The following is a 26997-nucleotide window of genomic DNA, read 5'->3' as shown; positions in this document are numbered from 1 at the left end:
GCAGATGGGGTGAGGATCCGTCGTCGACATCTGGCGCGCACAAGACAAGCACGTCTTAAAGCCTGAAGGCATTCGCACACTGTTCCCACACACGCACAACAAGCAAAAGGCCTGAAAACAGGCCAGAAGCACGATCCGGATCCGCGTTGCACGTGGAAAAGGAAAAACCTGCCGTAGGTTCGCTGGGGTGGGACTAATGTGACCTCAATGACGTCACGTACGCGGACGTCAGCCGACATCTGGCACGCACAAGACTAGCACATCTTAAAGCCTGAAGGCATTCGCACACTGTTCCCACACACATGCAACAAGCGAAAGGAAAAGTACTGAAACAGGCCAGGAGCACGATCCGGATCCGCGTTGCACACGGAAAAAGAAAAAACTGCCGTAGGCGTGCCGGGGTGGGACTTATGTGACCTCGCTGACGTCACGTACGCGGATAACGTCAGGGCTGAGATGGGTGATGCCGTCCCCCTGGCGCGCAGGGATGCTGTGGCAAAGTTTTCCGGATCCAGTCTCACGTCTGGGGATAATTCTACATTAAGGAATCTGCGGCTAGTAGTCTCTATCAGATATTACTGTTTGGATAAGCTAATGTGAGAGAAACCGCTTATTTCAAAGAAAATACCGGCATACAAGACAGGAAAAGAAACACTCTATATGGTGCAAGGTAATTTTAAGCTCAAGATCGCAACAAGAGAACAAGGATAATTATTTCAAATGAACACAATTTTAGAATAGAAAATGTAATGTCAAGAGTCCTACTTATGAACAACTGAGTGAAATCCATATTGCGAAAAAGAAACCAAGAGGGTGTCTTTAGCACAGCCATCTACTGTGCAAAGAAATTACCTGTGGTAATGGGGGTTTTCTATCAATACCACCACTTATTAATGTGACATTCTTTGCAAGGGTTTAACCAGGTAAGCTGAAGAAGGTCTAACATTTGTTCACAAGTACCAAAGCCAGGTCATTTCTTTTAGGATAACCAGTGACTACGTAAATTACTCTAATATGGATTCAGTATGTGTAAAATTATTGCATGCAAATGCTGGCTTAAATCTGTGGCTTATGACTGGACGTCACTTAAGTGCCTGTGTTGTGAGTGCGATAACAAATGTTTAAGCAAAAATATGTTCTCAAAGAACAAATCAACACCAACACTTCTCTCACAAACTTGTGACAAATAATTGTTTGCATTGTAAGATGGTACATGCATTTTTAATTAACAAATTAGAGCAAAATTGGGAGGTATAAAAAATTACAAGAAGAGACATAATATGCTGGGACTCCCTGATGACAGTCTGCCCCAGTTCTTAATCACCAAAAGAAAAATGTTTCCTGTTGAGTAACGTTTGGCATGCATAGACCTGAGCGACTGCTGCCTACCACCTCCTCTTGGGCAAATGAAAAAGCAAAGAGGTCATCCCGGTTAGCTTTTGCAGCCTAGCCAGGTTTTTACCCAGAGAGGATGTGCAGCAATATGATTCTAGGAGTAGAACAGTCCTCACCAGGTAGAGGATTGCTGGGAGTTGTGTGGGAACACGATAAGGAAGGTAAACCCAGTTAAATGAAATCCAGTATTTTTAAAGCGCACAATTGCCCAAGGGTGTCAAGGCGCTTGGGGCCGTCGGGAAGATTAAGCGAGCTATTGCCCAGAGTCACATGGTGCTGGATTAACCTGCCGCCGGCGATCGAACTGTGAACCTGGGTAATTAGGTACTCTCCAATGCCAGGCTCAACTGCATTTGCACAGATTTTCTAGTGGATGCACATATTGCTTCACTACCTCCAAGCATACAATTTGCCTTGCAGCACTTTCTTTGATCTCTGTGACATAGGTGCAACCATATGAATGCACACATCATGAAAATTACCATCTCCCTGCATGAATACATCTTTATAAATGAGTTCTTCCAAGGGTCACCACAACAATTTTTCTTTGTAACATATTTTAACTGACGTCCTCAGTGTTTGAGCCCACTGGAGGAATTCCATGATTTTGACTGACATTCGACAGTCTGGTATGTCCAAATGGCAGTACTGTGAAAATACATTTTTATGTAATAGTACTCAAATAAGAACATGCCTTAATAGTTCCTACTCTCCTAGCTGAAACGACAGCAATAAGAAGAATTTGAGTTTGAGATTGCGTATTGATTTGAAGGCTATGAAATGACATAAGTGAGTACAAAATTGAGTGCAAACTTGGTATTTGTTTTCTGACAGGCGTAAACATACGTAGCCAAGCTTGGAGTAAGTTCTTGACAGTAGGTTACAAAAGCAACATGTGCACACTAGACCTCTTCCTGCATATCATGGTCAATTATACCCACATGGATGAGAGTTTAGAGCCCCATCTGGATAGCACAAATAGGTTTGACAACAGCTTATGTGCCTCAGGCAACACTGGTGACACAGCATTTTGCAAGCACCAAATAAAGAGCCTCTCTCACTTTTAGGCAGTGGTGCACTGGTAAATTCACCCAGAGAGTTGGTCAGGATCTCTGAGCATACCCAGAGACTCACATGTCTGAACTCTAGATTGTGAGAGGCATGTTCATGCATAGTATCTTGCTTGTGTTGCTACTCAACAGTTGCCTTGTCTCTGGCAATTGGAAGTGAAGGCATTCTGATTGCAATGCACCCTATTCTATTATGGTTGCTTTGATCAACCGAAAAAAGATTCTTATGAATGACTGAAGGCATTCTGACATGCAGAGCAGCATGGAAATCTAGGTCTAACATATGCAGTTTTGAACTGCCAAAATCCTACAGCAACTGCACAACTCGTGTCTTATCTGTGTAGATGTTGTAAAGCGCTCCGATACCCTCGGGTCTTGTCAGCGCTATATAAAACTCTCTAAATAAATACATTTAAAAAACAGGGATTTAGGGGGATGCTTAGAGAAACTCTTTCACAGCCCACAGAAACGCACCCTCCCACATCTGGTGATCCTGGTTACAGAAACAAAGTCAAAGAAGGAGCATTTGCATTTTTTTCTTTCTAAAAGACATCAATCCTCAAGATGCACCAGAGACATAAAATGCGGTCTAGAAATTCATGGCTCAGTTCCTATTCATGTAATTTAGGCACTGCTCTCATGAGGTCATTTTTCAGTCTCGCCTAGGCAGCACGCATGCGCTGCTCTAGGAGATGACCTTTAGAAATTGGTCAGCTCCTTTCCACACACTTGTGCATCCACCTTGCAGTAGCGAGCAGCAGCGCGTGCAGTGGCCATCAGTTTGTAATTAGGGGCATGCGGTGCTTGCTTACATTAGCCTGCTTGCGGTCTCCTTGCCGGCTTGACATCCTGGCACTTTCACTTTTGTTTGCGGACGTTTTTGACATGCAGCATGCCATGCTTGTACTTTAACAGTGGTGGCCATGGAACATTTCTTTTGTTGTGCGCGACTTGCCCATTTTTCCCCAGTGCTTCATTAGGCTTTGCCCAGGCAGTGTTTATTTGCAATGGCGGCCGCGCGTGATCTTTTCAAAAAGTGTGGCTCACCCGACTCGCACTTCTGCTGAAATTTGTTAATTTATAAAACTTTTTTTTGCCAGTGTGGCACGCTTTAACCACAGGAGCTGCATGATTTTCTACCGATTTCTGTCTTGCCCTTCTGCTGCCTCGCTACTCCTGAGTTCTCCTTAACCCTCAGTCTCCAGATCTCCTATCTCTTGATATCATCCTTCCCGTTTCCTGCCTGGGTTCTGATTTCCCGTGAACTCTTGATCATCCCCTGATTTTCTCTTCTCCCTGCCCTCACCGGAACCTTGGTTTCCTACTTTCTGACTCGGTTTTCTCGGTTTTCTGGTTGCGTCTCACCAACCCCCGGGCATCTCCTGGGCATTGCACCCTACGATTGTCTGAGCTTGAAAGTGAAACCACACAGACTCTTTCTCCCGACGCTGCTTTCAGGTCTGAACAAATGTGTGCACTTAGTACAAGACCGAGACATCTGTCCCCTAGCCCTAGATTGCTTTCCCATCATAGACCTGGTCTTGAAGGTTCAAATATTAATCCTGTTTGTGGTGCCTTCGTGTTTCTCCACTGGACTCTGAAAGTGGTACTGCTACTGAACATGTGAAAAATACACACAGCTACGGCTAGCTGTTATGGAAGAAAGCCAAAAGGGCACTTATGCAAGCCCCGGACTTGCACCACCGCATTTTCTATTCTGGGCTTTTAGTTTCCGTTTCAGCAACGGGCACAAGCTTCAAACTCAACAGCCGGACCTACAAAACGTGCCTATTTTGTGATGAAGTTTAACATTTTAAGGTGAGGTGAATTAAAAGCCTTCCCTTTGCAAATCCAGGCCCGTATCTGTAAACTGCTGTGGTAACACTCCTCAGCAGGAAATCTGTAAGGCTGATATATATTGGTACCGTTTGTTCCGTCATTTTTTCTGCCTGTCAGATGCATGGAATTATTGTCACCCGTCACTCAGCCGTTCCTGTTAAAGGTCCTAGCCACTTGATTCCCCCACGACTAGCGCAACCCCGGCCACCAACTACTACCTGCCCTCTACCACTTGTAGGAAAACCTCAAGGAGGTTGTACAGCAGGATCCGTGGAAATACCGAGGTGTGTCATGAGCGCCTGAGTGCAACCACCTTCCACTTCGCATTCTTCCCTGGCCGAGCGCTGCCAAACAGCTAACAGTGGCAAGATGCATTTTACAAAACGAGAAATAGATGAAAACAGACTTTTTAGTTTGGCAGATTTCCCAAAAGTTTAAATGGACAATGCATTGCAACTGTGTACCATTCAGTAAAAAAGAAACTACACGCCGCACACATGTTGAGGAAAATCTGCTCTGCATTAGTTTACTTCTTAATTAAAATAAGCCTATCATTTACGTTAAACGATACTTCATAAGGGAATCAGTCTGCATACTTAAATAATGCATTTACCTTGTTTTGAGTCAGTTATATTGTGTCTCAGAAGTTGCTGGTCATGGTTAAAGGAACTTCAGTTCAGTAATTTCATTTCCTCCGTTTGCAACTCTACTCATGATTTGTACTCTTACTCTCCTCAGCTTCACCAGGAACTTTAGCATTTTTCTGTATCACAAATTCGTATTTCCTTTAATTGGCCGCGGTCTGGTTTACATTATGTCCTTCCAGTATCCTGAGGCCTGTTAGCCATGATTTAATTGATAGCAAATATTGGTGTGTATGCACAACAACTTGTGACCCTTTTTATTACATGGAGGTATGCTCACGTCATTGTGGCCTGTTAACTAACAAAGGTGCAGCTTGTGTATTGCTTTTTAGAGATTCGCAAACAGTTATTGGCCCCTAAATCTGTGAGAATGATAGATTTTTGGGTGTATGCCCACCCTTAAAATGACAGATGTTCACACCAGCAGGCATTTACCAATTTACAATTAGGGTGAAAGTGCAAATGCGCCTTTTTAAAAAAAAAAAAAACATCTCAATCTGAAATATTGTTTTTCATGTAGAAAAATAGCTAAATAGCTTCTCGTTCATCCCCATACAATGCCAAAATGTAGGGGTGTATGGTGTTTTTACATTCAATATCTTTACTTTTGAAGCAATCATGGCAACCGTGATTTAGCTTAAGATGTTTCCAGCTGAAGCGTGGACGGGGAAATTGTAAACAAAGTAAATAAAGAGACAAAGGCTTGTGGCCGCTTTGGCAATCAAATCATTTGCAATACAATAGCAGTTGCATTACTGAAGGTTTGAGCTGTTGGGGTTGCATTAATGTATAAGTTACTTACCTTCGGTAACAATGTATCTGGTAGTGACATTGTCTAGCCGCAGATTCCAGAACTTTGAATATCCCCAGGCATTAGACGAGATCCGACCAGACGTCGTGACGCACGTGATGTCAGCGAGGTCAGATAAGTCCCTCCCGGTGCGCTGACTTCAGTCTTCTTCGGAGAAACTTTTCTGCGGCACCACGCGGAGCCACCAACAAAAACTGTGAAAGTATGGCAACAGTGTTCGAAGGATGACAAATCCGTGAAATAAAGAAGAAGTGTGGTGCAAGACATCATCGTAAAAGACAGAATCAGACACTGTCTACATAAAAGTGAAAAAGCTGTGAGAAAGAAGCCCGCAAGCGAAGCGAAGACTCTTCCTTAAATGCAATGAGGGAAGAGTATCTTCAACAGACAGAAATAGACTGTTATTACCATGTAGAACTGCGACGTCCAGCAAGAACGGAGCATAGGAATAACAGTCCACTGCAGGAAGGTATGAAAAGACTGGCACTTCCCTTATAGTAGTGGCGGTCTGAAACAGAGCTCAACAGATCCCAAAAGAAGACTACTATAGAGGAGACAAGGGCCCGAGTCAAAAGAGAAGGCGGGAGGGAGGGAAGGCAGCAGGAGAAGAAAAGAAGAAAGAGATGAATCTCCTGATGAAGGTGAATCAAAAGGCACCATTTTACAGGAAAGAAGCCCCTTGGAGGGAGCTACCCGCATATGGCAATTCTCAAAGGGGAGCAACAATGTGAGCACCAGTGAGAGAAAAACCAATTGAACTGAAAGAGGCAAGTGGAGAAACCCACTTGACAAGGTCCTTGCAGAACGGGGAGGATGGGTGGGCGTTAAGAATCTGCGGCTAGACAACGTCTCTACCAGATACATTGTTACCGGAGTTAAGTAACTCGTACATCTGATACAGACAGCTAGACACAGATTCTTTAACTTAGAATAGGTGCCACAGCCATACCCCAAGGGGGAGGTGGGTCTGCGAAAGAACAACAGAAAGTGCCAAAGCACGGAGCCGGCAACAGAGTGACGGACAATGGGGAAGGCTGTGGCGGAACAGCCAGAGAGCAAGCCAATTAGTTCAGACAGCAAAAGAAAACGGGAGGCAAGGCGTCCCAAAAAATGCCAGAATGGTGCTACACCATAGCCGTATAAGCATGAGATGTAGAAACGGCACCATCTATATACCATAACAAAAGAGAGAGTCCTGAACGAGGGAGGAAACATGACCACTCTCAGCTTAATGGCACACTATGTGGACACCAACCAAAGGTTGAGGAAACATGAAGAGATGCAACCAGAGCCTACCAGGCTAGCCCACGGAAGGAAGGCCGGAAAGGAGACCGCCAGGAACCAAGGGGCAAGAGGTAGAAACTGAGCAATGTCTCAGAAGCACTGACGGTAACAAGAAACACGCCAGGTGAACACCCAGTCACCAAGGGGGGACAGGGGCGAACAGTAACAATCTGAGGCACGCTGATGCGGCCACCATTGAAACATGCACCGAGCAGACAGCCACAGAGTCAACCAGTGGTGAGGCTAAAATAAGCATAGGACTGCCCAACCAGGCATCTTGAAGACTAAGGTGAGAACTAACTCACAAAATGCAGATATGCAGGGTGCAGACCCTAGAACAACTGACATAAGAAAAGCTGACCCGCAGGCACAGCAGATATAGTATAGGGTGATACCTAATGAAAGGGGCACATCCGAAGGAGGTGGCAGCAGGGGCACAAAGTACCAACAGGCGTATAAATGTAGGAAAGAATCTCAGAGTTCTAGACCACATCCTCCGACTGGGAGTAAAAAATTAACCCTTGTCCAGAAAGAGAGATATCGTCCAGAATCTGGACACCAAGAAGGGAGCCGTGTGAAGCTGGGGAACCACCCCCGGGAGTGGGACGCAAAAGGGACCCCATTGCTGAAGATGCAGGAAAAGCAACAACATAAACCTAAGTGTACTGAAAGACAGCCTGCCGCGTGCTTAGACCAAAGGCAATCCCGAGTGCAGCACTGAAAAGCTTCCTGACACATGGGGACATAGGACCGGACCTCGTAGCAGCGAAGAGAGTACCCATAGCAACCTGTATATCTCTATATCTCTATACCTATATATCTCTATACATATATATATATATATATATATATATATATATATATATATATACTCACATATAAGCATACATAGCAAAGAAATGTAAATGAGCCCCGACCATGCAACATTAGTGTTATAGGAGCACACTAGTACATCAATGGCAGGTGGTAGACGCAATGGAAGCGTGAAAAAACAGCATGAAAACCTCCCAAGGAGGAGAATAAGGCATATAAGCAAGAAGACCCATGACGTATAGAAGATAGCGCCAAGTCACAACATTGAACACCGTACAACGGCAAGATAAGAGGAAGAGGGGACACATAGAGCCCAAAGGGATCTCTAGACCCACTTGATATAAAGCAGAGCTATATGATAGCATACAATCAATCAGTCAATCAATCAAGACATTTATAGAGCGCACTACTCACCCGTGATGGTCTCAAGGCGCTGAGTGTGGGGGGGGGGATGGGTGGTGCTGCTACTGCTTGAAGAGCCAGGTCTTGAGGTGTCTGGAGTATGGCACACCCCAAACAACGGGGAACACCTCTTAGAGCAAACCACAGTCAGAGGACCAGACAACAATGTGTGGAACACTGCCACAGTAGGCTTACTGCCAGCTGAAAATGCATAATGCATCAAAAAGATGCTAAATGAAAGGGTAACCACCCCAGAACATGCAAAAAGAAGACCTGAGGCGTACTGCCAGTTCAAAACGCATAATGCATCTAAAGGATGCTAAATGAAAGGGAGAAATACAGGGGGAGGGCGAAAGCCCACAAGGAGGCGCTGAACAGCCGATTCGGCATGGGCATCAAACAATAGTATCCCATCAAAGAGTAGATCAACAAGTCGCTCCCGAATATTCTCCGGGAAGACGCTATCCCGCAACCAGGCAAGGTGCCGCAAGGCAACTGAACCAGCCATAGTTCGGCCTAAGGAATCAGCATTATCCAAGGCCGAGTGGATCGTAAATTCAGCAAGGTCACGGCCATCCCAGAGAAGATGAAGGAGGTCAACACGAGTGCCTTCAGAGGTGGTCGAAAGAAGAGACTCTGCAGAGTCCCACAGGGCAGAGGCAGCCTGAGGCAAGACACACACTGTATTCAGTGAACGAAGGGCAGCGCTAGATGAGGCGAAGATATTACAACCCTATGACTCTAGCCATCTGGACTCCCTGGAGGGAGGAAGCATTAGCTGAGGCAAAAAATGGAAGACAGTTTGCAGAACAAACCCCTGCATACCTGGGAGAACACATAAGCAAACTGGGTCAAGTGGAGCAGGACGGTGGCGGTGCAAGACAGAACGAGCTGGCCGAACCCAGGTGCCCAAAAGGGCGTCATAAAGAGAAGCTTCAAAGAGCAGAAGCTGCTCCACATTACCCGCCCCGTGGTGGAGGACATCTAGCAGATGGTCCACAGGCAGGGGGACCGAAGGGGGCTGCATGTTCAGAACACGAGTAGCCAAGGAGACTACTCTGAGAAATTCCGCACCGGCCTCGGTAGCCCTCCGAGGAGGGGACAGCCACTCTTCTGTAGGTGAGGGCTGTAAACTAAATCGTCCAAGACACTGAGGGTGCGACCAATGCCCAAAGGAAGGAAGCCATATTGACGAACGGGAGTCCTGATGGGCTCCTGAGGAGGAGGGGAGCCTGCTGGATCCAGGGGCTCCTGAGGAGGCAGGTATCCTGCCGGGTCCAAAAATCCTAAGGGGGGGAACAGGCAAGGATATTTCCGTTGTCGCCGGACGTGAAGGCGATGCCAAACTCTCCAGACGCTTCCGGAAAAGAGTCAAGCACCCAGCATCGATGCGGTGCCAAAACGACTTCGGTCAGCGCCGATCGTACCTCGTCCGGCACCAACTCGGCTCCGAGTCGCCCCGTCCGGTGCGGATTCCACGTCCACCACGACAAGCTCCACTTCCGAAGGAGGGGATGGCACCGGAGCCGGGGAAGCAAGCCTCCGGCACCGCACCAGCGCCTACTCAGCCCTAAATACAACAGGCTCCAAATTCGAAGTAAGAAGCGGAGTCGGTACCGGGGAGGCGAGTTTACGGCACCGTAACGGCATCAACACCAGTTCCGGACAGGCGGCCGTCTGTCCGGAAGGCCGAGGTGTGCTCGAAGCAACGCTTTGAGCACCAGCAACCACATGCGACGCCACAGGGAGCCCCACGGGACTATGCAGAGCGGCTGGGGTGCTAAGGGTCGTAGAGGGGGACCCAGCAGGGCCGCACCCTAACAACACCATATCTATCTCCTTCGTCCCTGGAGGGCAAGGGCCTATTTGGTGCCGGGGGCAAACCCACCGGCGAGTCAGTCGGGGCCCCGTAAGTAGCGGAGGACCAGAGGACGCCCCAGGGACAGGTGAGTACCCAAGAGAGGCCTGCAGAGCTGCGGCATAGGCCTCCATTTAGGTTTGAGTCCATAAGGGGCGAACGACGTCTCCGGGCCCCCGAGGGCGACCAACGCCGCAACTGGAAACCAGAGGGGCCTGCCGGCGAAGAAGAGGCCGGAGGACGAGACGACTCCGACCGGGACAGGCGAGCCGAAAGGAGCTTCATCCGGCGCTCCGGCCAGGACTTCGGCTTGAGGCGTTGACAGGCTTCGCAATCCGTCGAGTCGTGGTGTTCGCCCAAGCACCACATACAGATAAGATGTGGGTCCGTCGCGGACATTCGGCACGAACAGGAGGTACACGTTTTAAGGCCCGAAGGCACCGCACACTCTTCCAGACGTGAAGCGTCAAAAGGCGCCTGAAAACAGGCCAGAGTATCCGCTTACTCGGATCTGCGCTGCATACAGAAATGAAGGAAACTGACGTCATTGCGCCGGGAGGGACTTGGATGAGCTCGCTGACGGCACGTGCGTGGACGACGTTAGGGCGGGGTTGTGTGGCGCCATCCCTCGGCGAGCAGAGGTGCTGCTGCAGAAAATTTTCAGGATCCAGTCTGACGCCTGGGGATATTCCAAGTTAAGGAATCTGCGGCTAGATGTCTCTATCGGATATTGCTCAAACTTTCAGTAATGCGAGACCTATTGCATTGCAAATGCTTGTTTTAGGAAGTAGTCGGTGGCAGTGTCCTCAGAGGAAGTAAAAAAATCAATTGCACTTTAGGTTTGCCTTTTGTAAGCCTTTTTTGCTGGTTTCATAGTGTGATACTAGCAATGAAAGTGCAAAATGTGTCTGGTGTGTCTAGGCACCATGATTGGTTTAATGTTAATTACTACTTCATACAGCACAGCATTCTTTCCAGTCTGCCAATTATGCTGCCATGTATTCATTTGATAATGGCGTGGAGTTCCCAGGCGGTTTTCAAGTGTGTACATATTGTTTCACTAAATGTGAGAGACCTTGGTAAGTGCTTATTCTTCTCCTGGTACTTCTCCAGTGCATGGAGATGGTGCCACTTTACTCCAATCACAGCACCATCTGCCCTAGATGTGATGGCATCCGGCTGTATATAGGGCTCTGACTGGTGTCAGTTATTTGTTTTTATGCCTTATCACTAGTTTGAAGCTGTTCTTTGATGCTTACTGACCAAATTCCTCTGCATAAATGAGAGCAAAGAGGTCATATGTCACATTCTAAGGTCTCTAGTTTAAACCCTGCCATTGATGTCACAAGGTCTACACATCTGTAAGTGGTGTCTTGGTTCCGAATACGATCTTTCAGTTATGTGCCCTAGGTGTGGCAAGACTCACACCTGCTCAGTGCCAGGATACCATTCCGGGTGACAGTCTGTGCGCTCTACATATCTACATAACCTCAACTGAGGTGCTGTACAACATGGTTACAAACATTGGCAAAGCCAGTGCCTTCTAATAATCGTGCCTGGCACTCGGTTCTGTGCACAGACAGTCATAAAGTGCTCTGCATGTTGGCAATATACCAAAGTGCTTGCAAAAGAGCATTCATTTTGCTGCAGTTTGTTGCCTCTTTTCCAGTGGCAGTCTGTTGCCCAGCAGGCATGTTTATGCTCATCATTCTAAGTGGAGTAGTGTGGCTCACTGGTTAGAGGCGGCAGGTCTGAGAGCAGAAGTCAGCCTGGGACCAGGGTTCAATTCCCGACGCGGCAGGGTCGTGGACCTTAGTCAGCGGACTCGATAATTCTCGCTTCGGTGCTTACTCTAATCAGGGGTTCCACTCGGCAACTCTGGGCATTAGCTTGCCTAATCTCCACAACGGCCCCACCAATTCCGGGGATGCCTGGCTCCACCTTGGGGACTCCCAGCACGGACCATCCCACAGGGAAAGCCAGGACGGGTTCCCCAGAGTTATACAGCGCCGGGACGCCCCGTTGCTGGGGCAGCTGTGCGCTTTACAAGTATACTACATTTATCTATGTGATTTGCTGGTCCCTTCAGCACGCTTGTGAGCTTAATGGATTGTTGAAGCATCTGCCCTACATCTTTTTTTCTGGGCAAACTGGTGTTGTGGACTTGGTTGGCATTCTTGCATAAAGTTGTGACTACTTTCCCATGTAGGGCAGTCCATTATTCTTCCAGTGATCTCTGCTCCTCCTCCACTTTCCAAGCTGGAGAGGCTCCATTTATTAGACACAAAAGAGGAAACCAGGTCAAATAGTGGTGTGCTGTCTTGAATGGAGGGAAGGATTCACAAGAAACCCCGTGTCGGTAACTTTGTTGGGTCACTCTTAGCAGAAAAAGTCCCATCAGACCACCCATTAGGCGGCATATCATCATTTGGGGATGGGCAGTTTTTCAATTTACCGCCCAATGTAATGATGCGGAAAGGGAGTGCCCAAAATGAAATAAAGTGCAGTGCTATGAATAAAGTGATGGTTGTTTAAAAATGACTACCTAGAGTAAGGCATTGGCTTATCGGTACTGAACGATCCCCTTTTTTTAAAAATAGGAAGTATTACTGCTCCTGCCTAAGAACTGGGCATCGCTGCTCCCTTAGCGATTGCGTTCACTAGGAGCTGAATATACAATGCCCAGATATCAGGATGCTGAAGGAACAGATCTGCGGGGATACAGTCTAGCCCGGGAGCCCGGCCTTTAGGGGCCAGGAGAAGGGCATTTTCCACTTCTTTCTTGGTTACGCATAGGGCTGGGATAGAGGATGGCATTACAAAAATATCTTGGACATCTGAATCACATGAAAACTGGCCTTTATAATGTCGGACCCACTGGTCTGGCTCCACATGGTTCACAGGAGCTTTCCTTGGGTCCGCTCCCCCACTTCACCAGATGCCAAAAAGCCGTCATATCTCTCCCAGAGTATGCATTCAGTAGATCAGCCCAGTGGTCTTCATCCCAGTCCCATTTGGCCTGGGTTTGGACTGCCTTGTATGCAGACCTTTTTCTCTAATACGGTCCCGGTCCTTAGTCCTGATTGCTACCGCTAGGGTTCTATAGGGAGTACGACAGGAAGAATTGTACCAGAATGCAGCCTTATGACATGGGGGTTTAGACACATTTATTGTTAGTAATAAAAAAGCTTTTTAGTTCATTAAAAAGGTGCTCATGTACCTGACCTACTCTGTTAATATAATCTTCGTGCACAGCGTCGGCCTGGAGAATAACTAAGGCATTATCTACCAGTGTACTGATTTGGTTCACGTGCTCTACATTTCTAACCACGTTAGCCCATTTGAGGCGTCGTGTGTGGTTTGTCAAGTGACATTCTACAAAGTCTACACGTGATATCGACCCTTATGCATGGTTTAAATTCAGATACTGCAGAGAGAGTAACAAAGGGATGTGGTCGCTTTCTGGTCGATCAAAGACCAACATATCTAGCAGATTGGGCCAAAACTCCTTGTTAATAATAAAATAGTCAATATGACTGGTGCGTTGCCCACTGATATATGTCGGCATCCCATTTTTATCAGATCTCGTTCACCCATTGGCTGCTCTCAACCCATGTTACAGGCAGAACACTTTTAGTTGAAGTACTGCGCTGGACCACCTTTTTATTGGGGGAAGATCCAAAGGAGGGATCAACCACTGTTCGTCTTCCTCTACACTAAAATTCATATCCTGGAAATCCAGGGGTTCGTAAGTACAGTTAAAATCTCTAGCTATTAGCGTATTTGTGAGACAGTGGCTCTATATATACTGGACAATAAGGCAATACAGTGTGTCCACAAACCCCAAATGTATAACAGAGGTTAAAGTCAGAACTGACCTTACTCTCCAAAGTGGTAGCTTGGTCGAACAGTAAGGCAGTACCAGAGAACAGAGTGAAGCATTTGTTGTCCACACCTAGTCAGCAAAAGGTTTCACACACTCAAGAACTGAGCTCCAGGTCAATGGTTGTTATATCCTCAGATATAGTTGTTTTATTTTTAGATCCAACAGTTATAAATATATACTTTTCAAGTTACGAGTACTCTCATGTAAATACTTTGCAGAGGAGTAATACGTTTGTACACACAATAATTACAGGATAGCTAATAAGCAATACAGTTCTGAAACACATTCTAGCATTGAGCTCAATGGGTTTTCATAGGAAAGTACAGTTGATTACTGTATGGATTACTTTGGTAGTTCCAGGACTAGATCTTGGATTCAGTCCTAGGGTCTAAGCTGAAACCAGATTAGCAAAATCGTTTTAGTTATAGTGATGATTTTTCCTGAATAGAAAGCGGTTTTAAAAGTTCACACTTTGAAACTTTGAGGTGATTCTCACAATGTTATTCAATGTGAGGAAATTCAGGTTACAGGTAAAGTACGATTGCGTTACTTTTGTAACCCAGCACTAGTCTCCTAGGGCCAGCACTGGGGGCTGAACTCAAAACAGGTAGGTAATTGCGTTTCAGTATTTCGTACGTTTTTTTAAAGAATATTTGCAGTTTTCAAAAGTAGACAGAAGAAATTTCATAGAAAAGCAGACAATGGGTTCCTATGGAGAAAATACAGGTTACTAGTAAACCCGCTAGGGATTACTTTTGCGGTTCAGTACTGGGCTGAATGGTACAGTACTGGCTTCTCTCCTGATCACAGGTGAGTATTTTCGAATTCGGACTTTGGCTGATTTTATAGGAATATTTTCAGTTTTCAAAACTTCAAAATGGGTCAATATTATCCAATGGCAGGTAAGTGAATTACCGGTTTCCAGGCGAGTACTTGGTTGTTGAAGTTAGGGTTCTGGGCATAGACTCAGGGGTCCCCCAGGGTCAGGTGAGTACAGTTAGTTCAGTCCCAGCGGAGCTGGAGCGGCCGGGTGCAGAGGTAGGTAGGCCCAATGTTATCCAATGAGGGAAAGGGGGCCTTCGGTTGGTGGCTGCTGGCGAGCAGGCCACGCAACTCTGGGACCTGGGCTGCTGGTCACTTGCTCAGGGCAAGAGGGGAAGTAGGATAGGGCAAAGAGGTCACAGCCAGCGGCACTCGGGCGGCTGGGTGCAGGGTGCTTTTGAGCCGTCGGGCGCTCAATGTATCCAATGAGGATCTTGAAAAAGGAACAAAGGCAGCAGGCTCGGGGACGGTGACTCTCCAGCGGCGACCAGCACTTCGAGAGGTAAGTTGGGATGTTGGAGCACAGGTAGGTATCCCAAAGGGTGGCACAGGGGGCCGCGGGGCGCCGGGTGCAGAGGTGTCTTTGGGGGGCGGGAAAAGCTTACCCTCGGCTGGTCGCGGTTGGGGTGGCCTTTGGTTCCGAGTCTGCAGGCGTCGGCTGGTTCGTCGAGGACGGTCTTTGGGCACTGGACTTCGGGTCCCTGTCGCCGGGGGGAACGTCCTCGTGGTCTGGGTTTGGGTTGGCCCGGCCCGGGCTCGGCTGGTGCAGAGTGGGCTGGTCCGGAGCTTCCTGGTGGGCACCAGGTGGGTTGTTGCAGCAGAGCCTCTGCTGATGGGAGTCCCAATCGTCGAGAGGGTCAAGGCAGGCAGGTCCTCTGGGTGTCCCAAGGTTGCTGTCCGCGGCAGTCGCCGGGCTTAGGCAGGAGCAGGTTCCAGGATCAACAGGCCGGTAGGGCTGGGGCCAAGTCAGTTGTTGTTATCCTGTTAGTAGCTGTACGCCGGGTCTTCTTCCTCTTGATCTTTCTTCTTTTTGATATCGGGATCCCCTGGAAGGAAGGTTCAGGGAGACCCTAAATACTAAATTTAGGGGTGTTACAGGTAGGGCCAGGGCAGGGACCAATGGGTCCCTGTCCTGGGGTGAGTACACCCTTTAGCCTGCTCCCTTCCTGTGGGAGGGGGGCAGGGGCCTAGCTGGGATTGGGCAGGACTCCTCATCTACAAGATGGCCGGGGCCCGGGGTCGTGCTTCACTTCGCCTCCTCCACCTGAGGGGTGGAGTTGCCATAGGTTGGCACACCCCCCTTCCTGACGTAGTTTTTCCCGGCAGTCTTCCCGCCAAAGTGGGGGGTAGGACTGGTGGGGGGCTGGTTGCTGGGTACAGCAAATGGTCTGGAGAAGCTCTCAGAGGCATGCCTTTGAAGCTTCCCCCTGTCCATCCTGGGGGAGGAGACATAGTACCTCGCCCAGGATGTGCTTTGTTGCAGACCCAGGAGAGCGGGGGGCTCTCCACCCAGGGGTCCAACAACATGTCTGCTGTGTGGCAGCCTCTGCAGCCACTCAGCCAGACGTGGATTGTAGGTTAGGTTTTCAGTGGGGCATCTCTAATATGCCCTCTGGTGCATTTTACATTAAATCTCACACTGGCATCAGTGTGGGTTTAATGTGCTGAGAAGTTTGGTACCAAACTTGTCAGTCTTCAGTGTAGCCATTATGGTGCTGTGGAGTTCGTAATGACAACCTCCCAGCACCATATACTCTTAATGGCATCACTGCACTTACAGTGTCCAGGAATGGCCCTGGGTACTGTAGGGGCACAGGGCTCATGCCCCTGTGCCCACACCACTGGCATAGGGCACCCAGCTAGGCACCCAGCTAGAGGGGGGACTGATGTATGCCAGGGCAGTGGGTTTGCGGGCCTGGCACACAGGGATGTGTGCCATGTCGACTCTTTGTTTAGTTCTGTACCTATGCACTCATCCTGCAAAGGCAGTGTGTGGGTACCAAGGTACAGGGCCCCTAAGGGTGGCACAATAAGTGCTGCAGCCCGTAGGGGTTTTCTCTGGTCACCATGCCCTGGGTACCTAGGGTACCATTTACTAGGGGCTGATAGGTGGCTAGAGATGGCAATTGGGTTTTGTTTCAACACAGTTTTTAGGGAAGGAACACAGACCCTGGGTAGCTGATTGGCAGGGACCCAGGGCACACTCAGTCAAGCACATCAGCAGTTCAGAAAAAAGTGGGGGCATACCAAGGCAAGAAAGATGGCACTTTCTCACAGTATTGTTCTGGCCTAAACAAATTGTTAAAAAAGCATCAAGAAGGGCTACAGTATTTGAGGCGTTCCCACCTTGCATGCCCCTTGAGTAGACATTAATGAGTAGGAGATCTGGGGAATTTCCCAGGTGTAACCTCACGATAAGGATATCCCTAGAGTCAATGTGAATCTCCTCTAACTTATATTGATGTTGCTGCCTGACCCAAATAGTCAGTCCCCCTTTAGGTCTACCCGGCAGTTTTAGAAAAATTAATGTAGCTTGGGGGAAATACCTGACCTACAGCCCATGTCTCTTGGAAAAATAAAATGTCTTGCTCCTCAATAAATGAGGACCATTCAACAAAGGCTGTTTTGCTTACAAGCCCCGCAATGTTCCAGGAAGCTAATTTTGGGCCAACCCAGTCTTCATTGAGAACTCTATTACTTGGATGAGGGCATGGGCCAGACCTTATCACGTGGGAATCAACAACAGTTGTGATAAGATTATCTGTGGGTACTGTGCCATATTAGAGTTCCCTACTGCATCCAGACAAGCCTGAGTTAGTACTCTGTATTAACGCATAAGTTGCGTGGGAGGGTAGAACATAGCTTAAGGTGCTGCCAAGTGCTAGATCGCCCTCATCTAGGTTTGCCACTGGAGGTGGTCTTTTCGAGCAAAGGATAAACAGCTCAGTCAGTCAATATCCTCCAAATTTGAAAAGGACTCAAATCTGTTTTAAATCGGTACATTGTACTCATATGTTCCCTGGGGGGAGGGGGGGGGGTATTTTAACCCTATGATCACCCTTTTCTGTTAATGGTTTGGGGACATTTCGTTAGAAATACCCCAATGGTAGGATATTGATACCGTCCCCACTCAGATGCCTTCACCCTGCCCTATCTAAAATCACCTTTACTGGTTTTCGGTGTTTTCCCTATCCATGGAATTCTATGAATCATTTTAAATTCCTGGAATAGATGACTACCCAACCCTGTTATAATATTTAAAAGATGAAGGGCCTTGTTCCTGAGTGACGCCCAATGTTCCCCTGTGGCCGATTGTAAGGGAGGTACATTGGAGAGTATAATGGTGTAGGGCGTAGCTTCAGGAGGTAGGTTAAGGTAATCATTATGATTGTCCAAGCCACCCTGAAATGTCCCGTTGTTTTTGCGCCCAGATAATTCCCTCATAGGGCTGGCCTTAGATTGTGTGTCTAGCATACTACCCGTATTTTCATGGGGAGCTTGCACAACTGCATTGATGCCAGCACCAGCAACAGTGGAAGGCAAGTTTATTGCAGAGACTGATGCTAAGCTGGAATCAATAGAACCACTAGGCATTACATTCGATGAGGTATGTTTAGGGGAGGAAAGCTGATGCTCAATTTTACTCAATCTAGAGTCAATATCTGACAGCTTAGTTAATAGAGGTTTAAGCATTACCATAAATGTTTCCTCAATTTTAACTAGAATGCGGTCTTCAAGATTGCAAGGCTCCTGTGAAAGACGGACCTTTGCACTGATATCTATTAAGCTAGGGGTGCTTGTACCTGCGACCTCATGGGAGCAGCCTTTATTGCCACGAGCCGCCCCTCTGCTTTTTGGCACTTTACTAGCCTGATGTGAGGTAAGTGGCAATCCACTCGCTTTCCTTTTCTTGTCTGAGGCAGTGGCGACCCCCTCCCTTTCCTTTGCCTGAACTGACCGTAGCCGGCGTGTGACAATCTTAGCTGGAGATGAAGGAGTGCGGGTGGGAGCGCTGACTGGGGTCGATGGGTCATCCCGAAATGCTACTGGTGACGTGGAAGCCAGTTGCGGCATACAATCAACAGATGTATCCAGAGGTAACAGGGGACCATCTAAGGTAGCTTCCGAGGAGACTCATCGGGGATGTAAAGAGAGTCTCCGTTGGGTATGCTCAATTTCATGGATAAGAACAGATTCTGCCCTCATGAGGAATGCATCAAGTGTTCCTACAACCCCTGGGCCCCCAACCCACTTGCGATTGCCCTGATTCATAGTTGGTGATTATCAAAAGGAAAGGTAATTACAGAAAATGTATCATACGAGCAGCAATTGGAATAAAAGTTTTTAAAAAAAGTCACCGACCAAGTCCTTGGTAATACTCGAGGTCCAATGAAAAAGGGGTGGCCCAGCCTTGCCTCCTCCTGGCTTCGACGGGCCCGCCCTTGGCCAGGGCTTAGCCCGGGCACGCCCGTGCGCGTCCCGCGCTGGGGGAGTCCTAGCCCCCTTTTGAGCACCTCCTGGAGCTCACGGTGCGGTACGCGGCGTGCGCGCTGCACAGAACCCTGGGAGTTGGGTTTTCGTGGGGGGGAGGGGGGCGGGGGGGGGGGGGGGGGCGGGCAGGTATGGTGATTCACTGGCTCCTCTCGCCTATCGCCGGATTTGTGGCACCACAACGAAGACCAGGGCAGATGTCCCAAAGAGACCGCAGCAGGAAGAAAGTGGTCCCAAAAACAGCAGCCGGTAAGTTTCAGAGTGGGATTACCTTTACCATTCGAAATATTTCACCCATTGACTGCCCGGAGCCCACCCTCCATTGTCAGCCCACCCTCCACTGTCGAGCTTATATGCGACTCGTCTCCATCGTCTCTAGGATGGTACAGAGCCATCGCATAGTCGCAGGGCACAACCTAGCAGCGTGCAGAAGCTTGCTGAACAGTTTCCAGAAACAGTCTGACACCTTGAGAATGAATATTCTAGTGTCGAATAGTCTGCATTTGCATAGAGTATTCACCAGAAAGAGCAATACCAAAGGTAAGTAACTTGTTGGTTTTTGACCCGATCTCGTTTCCAATACTCAACATATGATAAGTGAATGTTTGCTCAGCCACTTGCTTATGATTAAATGTCTTTATTGTTTGTCTGATTTCCCTTCTCTTGAATTGATGTCTTTACTCACTTCCTGTGTTTGTCCATCTATGCACATTTAAGTCTCAGTGTTCTGAGGGGATAAGATATACATCTACTGCTGGCATCTGTTTATGCTTAGCAATGTATTAAAAGGAGTGTTTTTTTTGTTTCTCCGGTCACGCTTCACCTTCTCGCCTATCCAGCAGCATCATTTTGCCCAATTCAGAGATTGCTTCAGTGTGTGCATCCACTGCACCTTTTCTGAATGGTATTTCTTAAAATGAAACAAAATGCACTATAGATGCACGTGTATCTGTTGCAACAATGTTTTTATGCATTTTGTAAGATTTAGAACAATGTAGTACCGAGAAGTTCACTCAGTAACGATGTTTATAGGAGATATTATCATTCTGCAAATCCCTCACTGCTCCCCCACACCAGATGAGTTGGCGCTGTTAGGATCCGAACCCATAGTATTCAGATGGTGTCAGGAACTGGGAAGATTGAGAAACTCACTTTGTTCTGGATGGATTCTATGCAAGATCAATAGCTTTGATCTCTGCTTCGGATTTGAAAACCAATGAAAAATGTGGTTGTGCTATAGATTCTGCAAACCCTGCACAGATAGTCAAATCTGGATTCATTTGGGGAGTGACTTTAGTGACGGAATCTAATCTAAAACAATATCAGTACTGACGGAAGCTTATTTAAAAGAGGCAGAGGTTCCACAAATTTCTAGGCATTAAGCTCTGACCCTTTTGCTTTGGAATTTGATAGCCACAATGATTTTAAGGCAGGAAAAGTAGTGCAGCCTCAGATGGATGAATATCAAGAAATCTGGTTTTCTGTTTCCTGTTGTGGGTCAAAATGACTGACTAGTGGCAACATATTGCCTCTAAATGTGACATTGAGCTGTGTATTTACTACCTCACTCCATGTTGGATAGCTGGGTGAGTCGAATTACATCAGTGATGCTAAAGCAATACTCGTTCCCTACATTCCTGCCTGATCAAGAATAGAAAAGGTTAGATTCTTTGGGAAAGTAGGTGTTTGCAAAAGGTGTTTTTGGCAGAATCTGATGGGGCTTGCTTCCACTGTTAGATTGAGCCAGTGATAGTGCAGATCTCATCGGAGACTATTGCAGGTGAAGGATTCATGGTCTTAGCAGTGGTATTGCAGAGATGTTCTTGAATGTGCTTTCCTGGGTTTCTGGCGATGCTGAAGCCTAACTCATGGACCTGTCTTTTGATGGCCCATGTTTATTTGTAGAGCATCATTCCAAGAGAAGCAGAGCCATGGCACTGCTTTTACATGCAACGTCATTCACTTAGTTGTTTTTTTTCACAAACAGTACAGAAAGTTTTGAAAGTGAAAGCACCAGTTTAATAAACAAGTGAATCAGCTGCTGTACATTTTTTGTGATTGGATAGAGGCAGGAAGAAGACCTCAGTCCCCTCTGGTTGGTCAGTCCCAGATGCTTAAACTCTCTAGGTGCTCAGCAAGTGGGCGTCACATGGTGCTGGTTGGCTAGCTCAGATTTTATTTAAATGCAGAGGTATCATTGGGTAAAGCGGTGTATAGAATTTCTTGTTCTTGAGGAAACTGTTTCATGTTTTCACTTCTCTACTCTTGTTAACTTCTTCCCCAGTCAAACATTTTGATGGACGAAATTGAATCCCTTTCTCAAAAGGTTGTGGAAAAAGTTCCTCTGGCAGCAAGGGAAATATGTGTGTCTATTCCAGGAAGGACATCGGCTTAGACCAGTTCTCCTTAAGGGTTCCAGAGCAAGGTGGATTCCTTTGTTTAGGTGGAGCCTAGCACAGCGTGCATGCGCTGCTCTAGGAGATGACCTCTTGGAATCACTCCGGACTTATTTGAAACTTGTGCGTGTGGCTTTTTTTTGCATTAATTGTATTGGGCCTTGCGTGCCTCTTTACAAAAAGAAAGCACGCAATTGGCCAAAGACAGGGTGCATGTCCCACTTTTTTAAGCAAATGTTTTCCCCCACGGCATCCACCTTGCGAGAGCGAGCAGCGGCGTGCAGGCCGCCATCTGTTTTAATTAGAGCGGTGTCTTTCAGTTTCGCTGCCGCACTTTCGCGTTCTTTTTTTCCATCTCTTACCGTTAACAGAGCAGAGGCATACAGTATATGTAACAGAGCGGTAAAGTTTATTTTTTGGGAACTTTGACGTACTCTGTTTCGAGTGACTTAAAATTGTGTTGTTGTGAGCTTAAAAATCCTTGCATTAAAACATGTTGCACTGCATTGGCAGACAGTGATTTTTTTGTATATATGTTTGAACGTGTTGTTCTATATATTATTGGACCTTTGTGAATGGAACTGTTGTCTTGCGCAGGGGGTGCCGCCAAGTGTCTTTTTGGCTAAGTTATAAAGACAGTGGTACCCCGTGACGATAATGCAACATGCCTCTTTCTTTGTTTCTGTGTATATGTCCAGCTTTTACGGTCTCTGTTCAGTTATTTGTATAGCCGTTCTCATTGCCCTTGTTTTGCTTCATCTCTGTCTATCCCAGTGTATGCCTGCGTATCTATCTATACCTGTACCTCTCTCCCTGTCTGTGTCTTGCTCTCTGTTTGCATCCACAACTATTTATGTTGCTCATTTGTATTTGCTTGTTCATACGTTTTTCCCTTTCCATTTCTTTCTTTATGCACTTTTCAGGGCATGCTAAATGTACAATGTTGAGTGCATCAACAATCCTCCGGATACGCATGAAAATCGTTCTTTTTTTAAATATATATATATTATTTTACTGCAATAGTTTGGAATGGAACCCTGTTTTCTGCAAGTGAGTTTAATTTATAGGTGCAAGATGAAATAAATGTTACTAAGTGTTCTTGTGTATGCCTATGCTATAGTAAAGTTGGCACCAAGCAGAGGCAGGGCCAGAAGCCTCTGCTTGGGAATCACTCTTAATAATAAAATGCTCTATTTACATACCACTTTTTACAAGCTGTTAGTTTTTTGTACTATACCATTACATGCTATTATTATTATTATCTAACCTAATGGTAATGCACTAATGCTTTTTGAACAGTAAAAGGATGAAAGTCCGAGTCAGCCCTGCTTTCATTTGTACCTGTGGCTTTTTGAATACATTCTACCGTATTTATTCCGTGGCAGGCACCGCGACCCCTATATATACGCACACAAAACGCACACTGACTTCAGGGAACATAAATTGGGTTTGGGAAGAATCAAAGCCTATGAGGTGGAACAAAAAATAACCCTATTGTGAGCGGGTTACCAAGACTTCAGTTTAGTTGTTGCTTGAAGTGCATACATTTGCTTTATTAGTGAAGAAATATGTTTTTAGTATGCAATTTAATTTGAAAAAACATTCCGCTCATATAAGAATGTATTCACATATTTCTAATATATGTATACAGAAGAACTTACTCCTTAACCATGTTATACCAGCTGCTGTTGCCATTTGTTTATACTATCCCAATCCTTCTGTTAAATTCTCTGCCAGTTTAATTTGGTACCCTATTATTAGTATTGTTCATATGTACCCTGCAGTTTAGTTGTACAAACACAATTTAAATAAGTATTTCTCAATGCAGTTCTATAATATGCCTAATATATATGTTAAAGCTTCCACCTACGATAATGTAAAGCATAACTAAAAACTTTTAAGGTCCCAAAGGCGGGACCTATTGGCTATGCCAATGCTTGTTTTTTGTTGTTTCTGACACCAAGCAGTTGTCTTGTCATTAGGCTGATCTTCAGTTTCAAAGACCACATCCACATGTTCTGGATTTCCCAAGACAAGGGCAGCAAATTATTTTGGTTGATGTAGAGCATGGTTACCATGTTGTCCATCATCATTAACCACTCTGTCCATGACCTGTGGCTTAAAGCTATGTCCGACACACAGAGTTTAAGTATATTGATATGCAGAAGTAGTTTGGAATTGGATCATAAACCTCTAGTTAAGAGAGAACCCAAGCGGGTATCTCAACCTTCCAAGGATGAATCCGTACTCACTGAGTTTTACAGAGCCTGAGGGCAGAAAGACATGCATGCCATCAGACGTGAACAATAGCTCCACTAGCTAAAGGATGCCTTAATGCAGCCTGTCACTTGAACTTACTAGGTACTCTCTGGACACTGTTAGTCAATATATACAATCATCTTAACAAGGTAGACCTCTCAAGCAAATGGTTGACATCTGCCAAAGTTACCATCTTGAAGGGCAGTGCATTCATTAAGTGTTTGCTGAATTGCAGTCCTTTGACAGGAAGCAGATCCGTCTATTTTTATTCCACTAGAAAATACTAGAGTTATTTTCCTGGTTCCAGTTATGCACCAGTACCAACTGATTCATGCCATAAACAGTTGACAATGAGTTTTGGATTCCTCCTGACCCTGAGGGGGCCATAGTGGTTGTTTCTTGGAATACTCCAGAAAGGTCCGGACACCATGATTTCCCTCACCTATTTACCCGAGAAGATCCTCTCTCATACCAAAGCTGTACTGGAGATTCCCACATCTTAATCAAGAGGACAGAATTCCTAGACCATTATGCTTGCTTTTGGTTGGTCCCATGGTTGACCTAGACTGCTCTCTGGTGTGGTCCTGAAGAGACTCATTCTTCCACATGGGGTCCAGGATAGGAAGAGCCATGGAAGATCTCTAGATCATGCTCAAGGGCAAAAAGGAAATACGTTATTTGGCCTACAAAGGAAACTGTAATCCAATGGCAGGGAGGCCTGAGATGAACTGAAGGGGAAATCCTTAGCAGGGGAAGAATTTGCCCCATAGGCAAGTGTCCAACTGAGGATATTGTTATTCCATGCCACCCTCTCCTGTATTATCAGCAGCCTCATATCCCTCAAACAACTGCCGTCCGTCAATCCTCTACTTAGAAGTGATTGTTCGAGACCAGCCCAAAGCAGAGCGGACACCAGTTAGCAATACCTCACTCAATCAGTGGCTCCTTTAGGCTTCCCTCTTATTCCTTGGGGATCGCTTTAAAGGATGTCATATACATTTCTCGGACAATTATCTCTGACAGTTCCCAAGAGTGTAGGCCTTTCACTCACTCTTTTGCTGGACTTTTCTGGCCTACCTCCTTTGATCCATCTCTCTATGCTGTCTATGTGGTCTGGTCCAAACTTGAACAGGTGCAGATGTCCAAGCCAATGAAGATGCTGTCAGTGGCAGCCAGTGAACTTTGAAAGTACAGGCGCATAAGACTTAGACCTGAATCTTCCTTCACAACCGCAGTGAGTGGGAACAACTTTCCTAAAGACAATTCAGGAAAGGGATAAGGCCAAGAAAATTCCAACTCTGTTTTGATATATTAGCACCAACATAGCCTTCACAATGAATTTTTAAGCAGTCTGAATTAGAAAAACAGAAAAAAAGTTACTGAAAATATCTTCTCCTGCATTCTGATCAATTTAAGAGCAGTGGCGACTAATGGGGAACTACATTCATGACTTGAATAAACCAAATGTGTGCTATATTGGGCTGCCTGAAACATCTATTCATTAATTCTAGTTTGTGCAAAATTCAGCAGTTAGGATGATTTTCACCCTGCACAAATTTGATCACATCTCTAAAGCACAACGAAGTTTGCACTGGCTGCTATTTGAGAGATGGATTAAATTCAAGGAACTCTGCTACAGATATAAAGCTGCACACTGGAAAAACCATCCCTTTTTATAGAGACTACTGCCAAAGAAATACTGAAATAGGGCATAAAGTCAGAGAAATTATCACTTCTACAGGTTCCAAAGGTTAAGAAGGCAAGATCAGGAGGTAGAGCCTTCTCTATCCTAGTGCCATTGCAGTGGAATGCTTTTATGAATGCAGTGCCAGAAAAACAACCTGTCTACCTTTGGGACGAGTTGAACAATGTCTTGCTAATATAGGTGGCTGGGTCAGAAGAATATGCTTCTTTGTTCTTTCTTAACATCATAAAGAAGTCTTAGAGCATATGTTTTGAACTTTATAAGTGCCTTGAAGCCAGTGCCCTCAATCACTTACCATCCCCTCCCCTAACATGACCCAACCGGAGTCAACAACCACTTCTAAATTGGGCAGATAGTTTTGGTTTATGGTTTAGAGATGGTGGAACATGGGCAGAAAGGCAATAAGGCAGAACTTGGACAGCCACTATCTTTCATCTCTGGGGTCCGAAGCAGACAGGAGCTACAACTTTGACTAAAGAAGGCACTCTATGTCAAGGTCTAGACAAAGATTCTGGACCCACTCAAAACATGAGGTGAATTAAAGGACTGAAAACTGTTAAAAGAAACCATGTCTCAAGACACTTAACAAAAAACTCCATCCATTTAAATATTTCTGGAAGCGTGTAAACCTAATTTTCAACTCAGTGAATCTCAGAATGCTAAAAAGTAAGCGACTTTAATATTCAGTCACCTTTAAAGTGAAGGATGATCAGAGTTTTCTTAAAGTTAACTTCAATGCTGTTTAGAATGACAAACCTAAGGAGGAAATCATATAAGTTGCACTGAAATCAGTTTAGGACACTTTTCAGCCTACACAAATTACCTTTGGTGATCTGATGGGCAAAGGGCACTTGTCCAAGGCCAAAGGACTTAGGGGCACAACACATGCTTCTTCCAAGTCGCCTTCTTCATTGCCAATTTTAGATTCGTCCACATCTGTAGATTCTGATTTTTTGGGAACTTAAAAAAAGAGAAGTTGTCAATAATCATCAACTGCTTTAATAATTCATAAAAGAGGCCTTTAGGGACCAGTCCGTCCCTATACTAAAATTAGGCTGGGCTGTCCACCCACTCACAGTAATATCAAATGTAATTAAAAAAACACAATGCTTGAACAAAGTCCAGATTATGGAGTCTTGTATGGTTTCAAGCCAGCCATCCTGCATCACACACTTTGCATTGCTTACAGGGATATCCAGTCTGTACCATATAAGCATTGTAGGTTATGTACTGTAAAATGTCAATGACTCAGTTCTGTAGCTTAATAATATGTTAATGCATTTTTGAAGTGGAAGTTGGCTTTCTCAATTTCAAGACTAGAG

The 26997-nt window shown here is 46.1% G+C and overlaps 1 protein-coding gene across 1 annotated transcript in view; it reads right to left on the bottom strand.

Moving 5' to 3' along the window:
* Positions 1-26997, bottom strand: part of HERC2 (HECT and RLD domain containing E3 ubiquitin protein ligase 2) — a 1611099-nt gene that overhangs the window by 1238431 nt on the left and 345671 nt on the right. The window contains 1 exon segment of the mRNA XM_078658234.1: positions 26499-26635. Coding sequence (XP_078514360.1) covers positions 26499-26635 — 137 coding nt within the window.

This window comes from Lissotriton helveticus, chromosome 8 (genome assembly GCF_964261635.1).
Source record: "Lissotriton helveticus chromosome 8, aLisHel1.1, whole genome shotgun sequence".
Taxonomy (NCBI): domain Eukaryota; kingdom Metazoa; phylum Chordata; class Amphibia; order Caudata; family Salamandridae; genus Lissotriton; species Lissotriton helveticus.
This window is presented reverse-complemented; position numbering and strand designations above follow the sequence as displayed.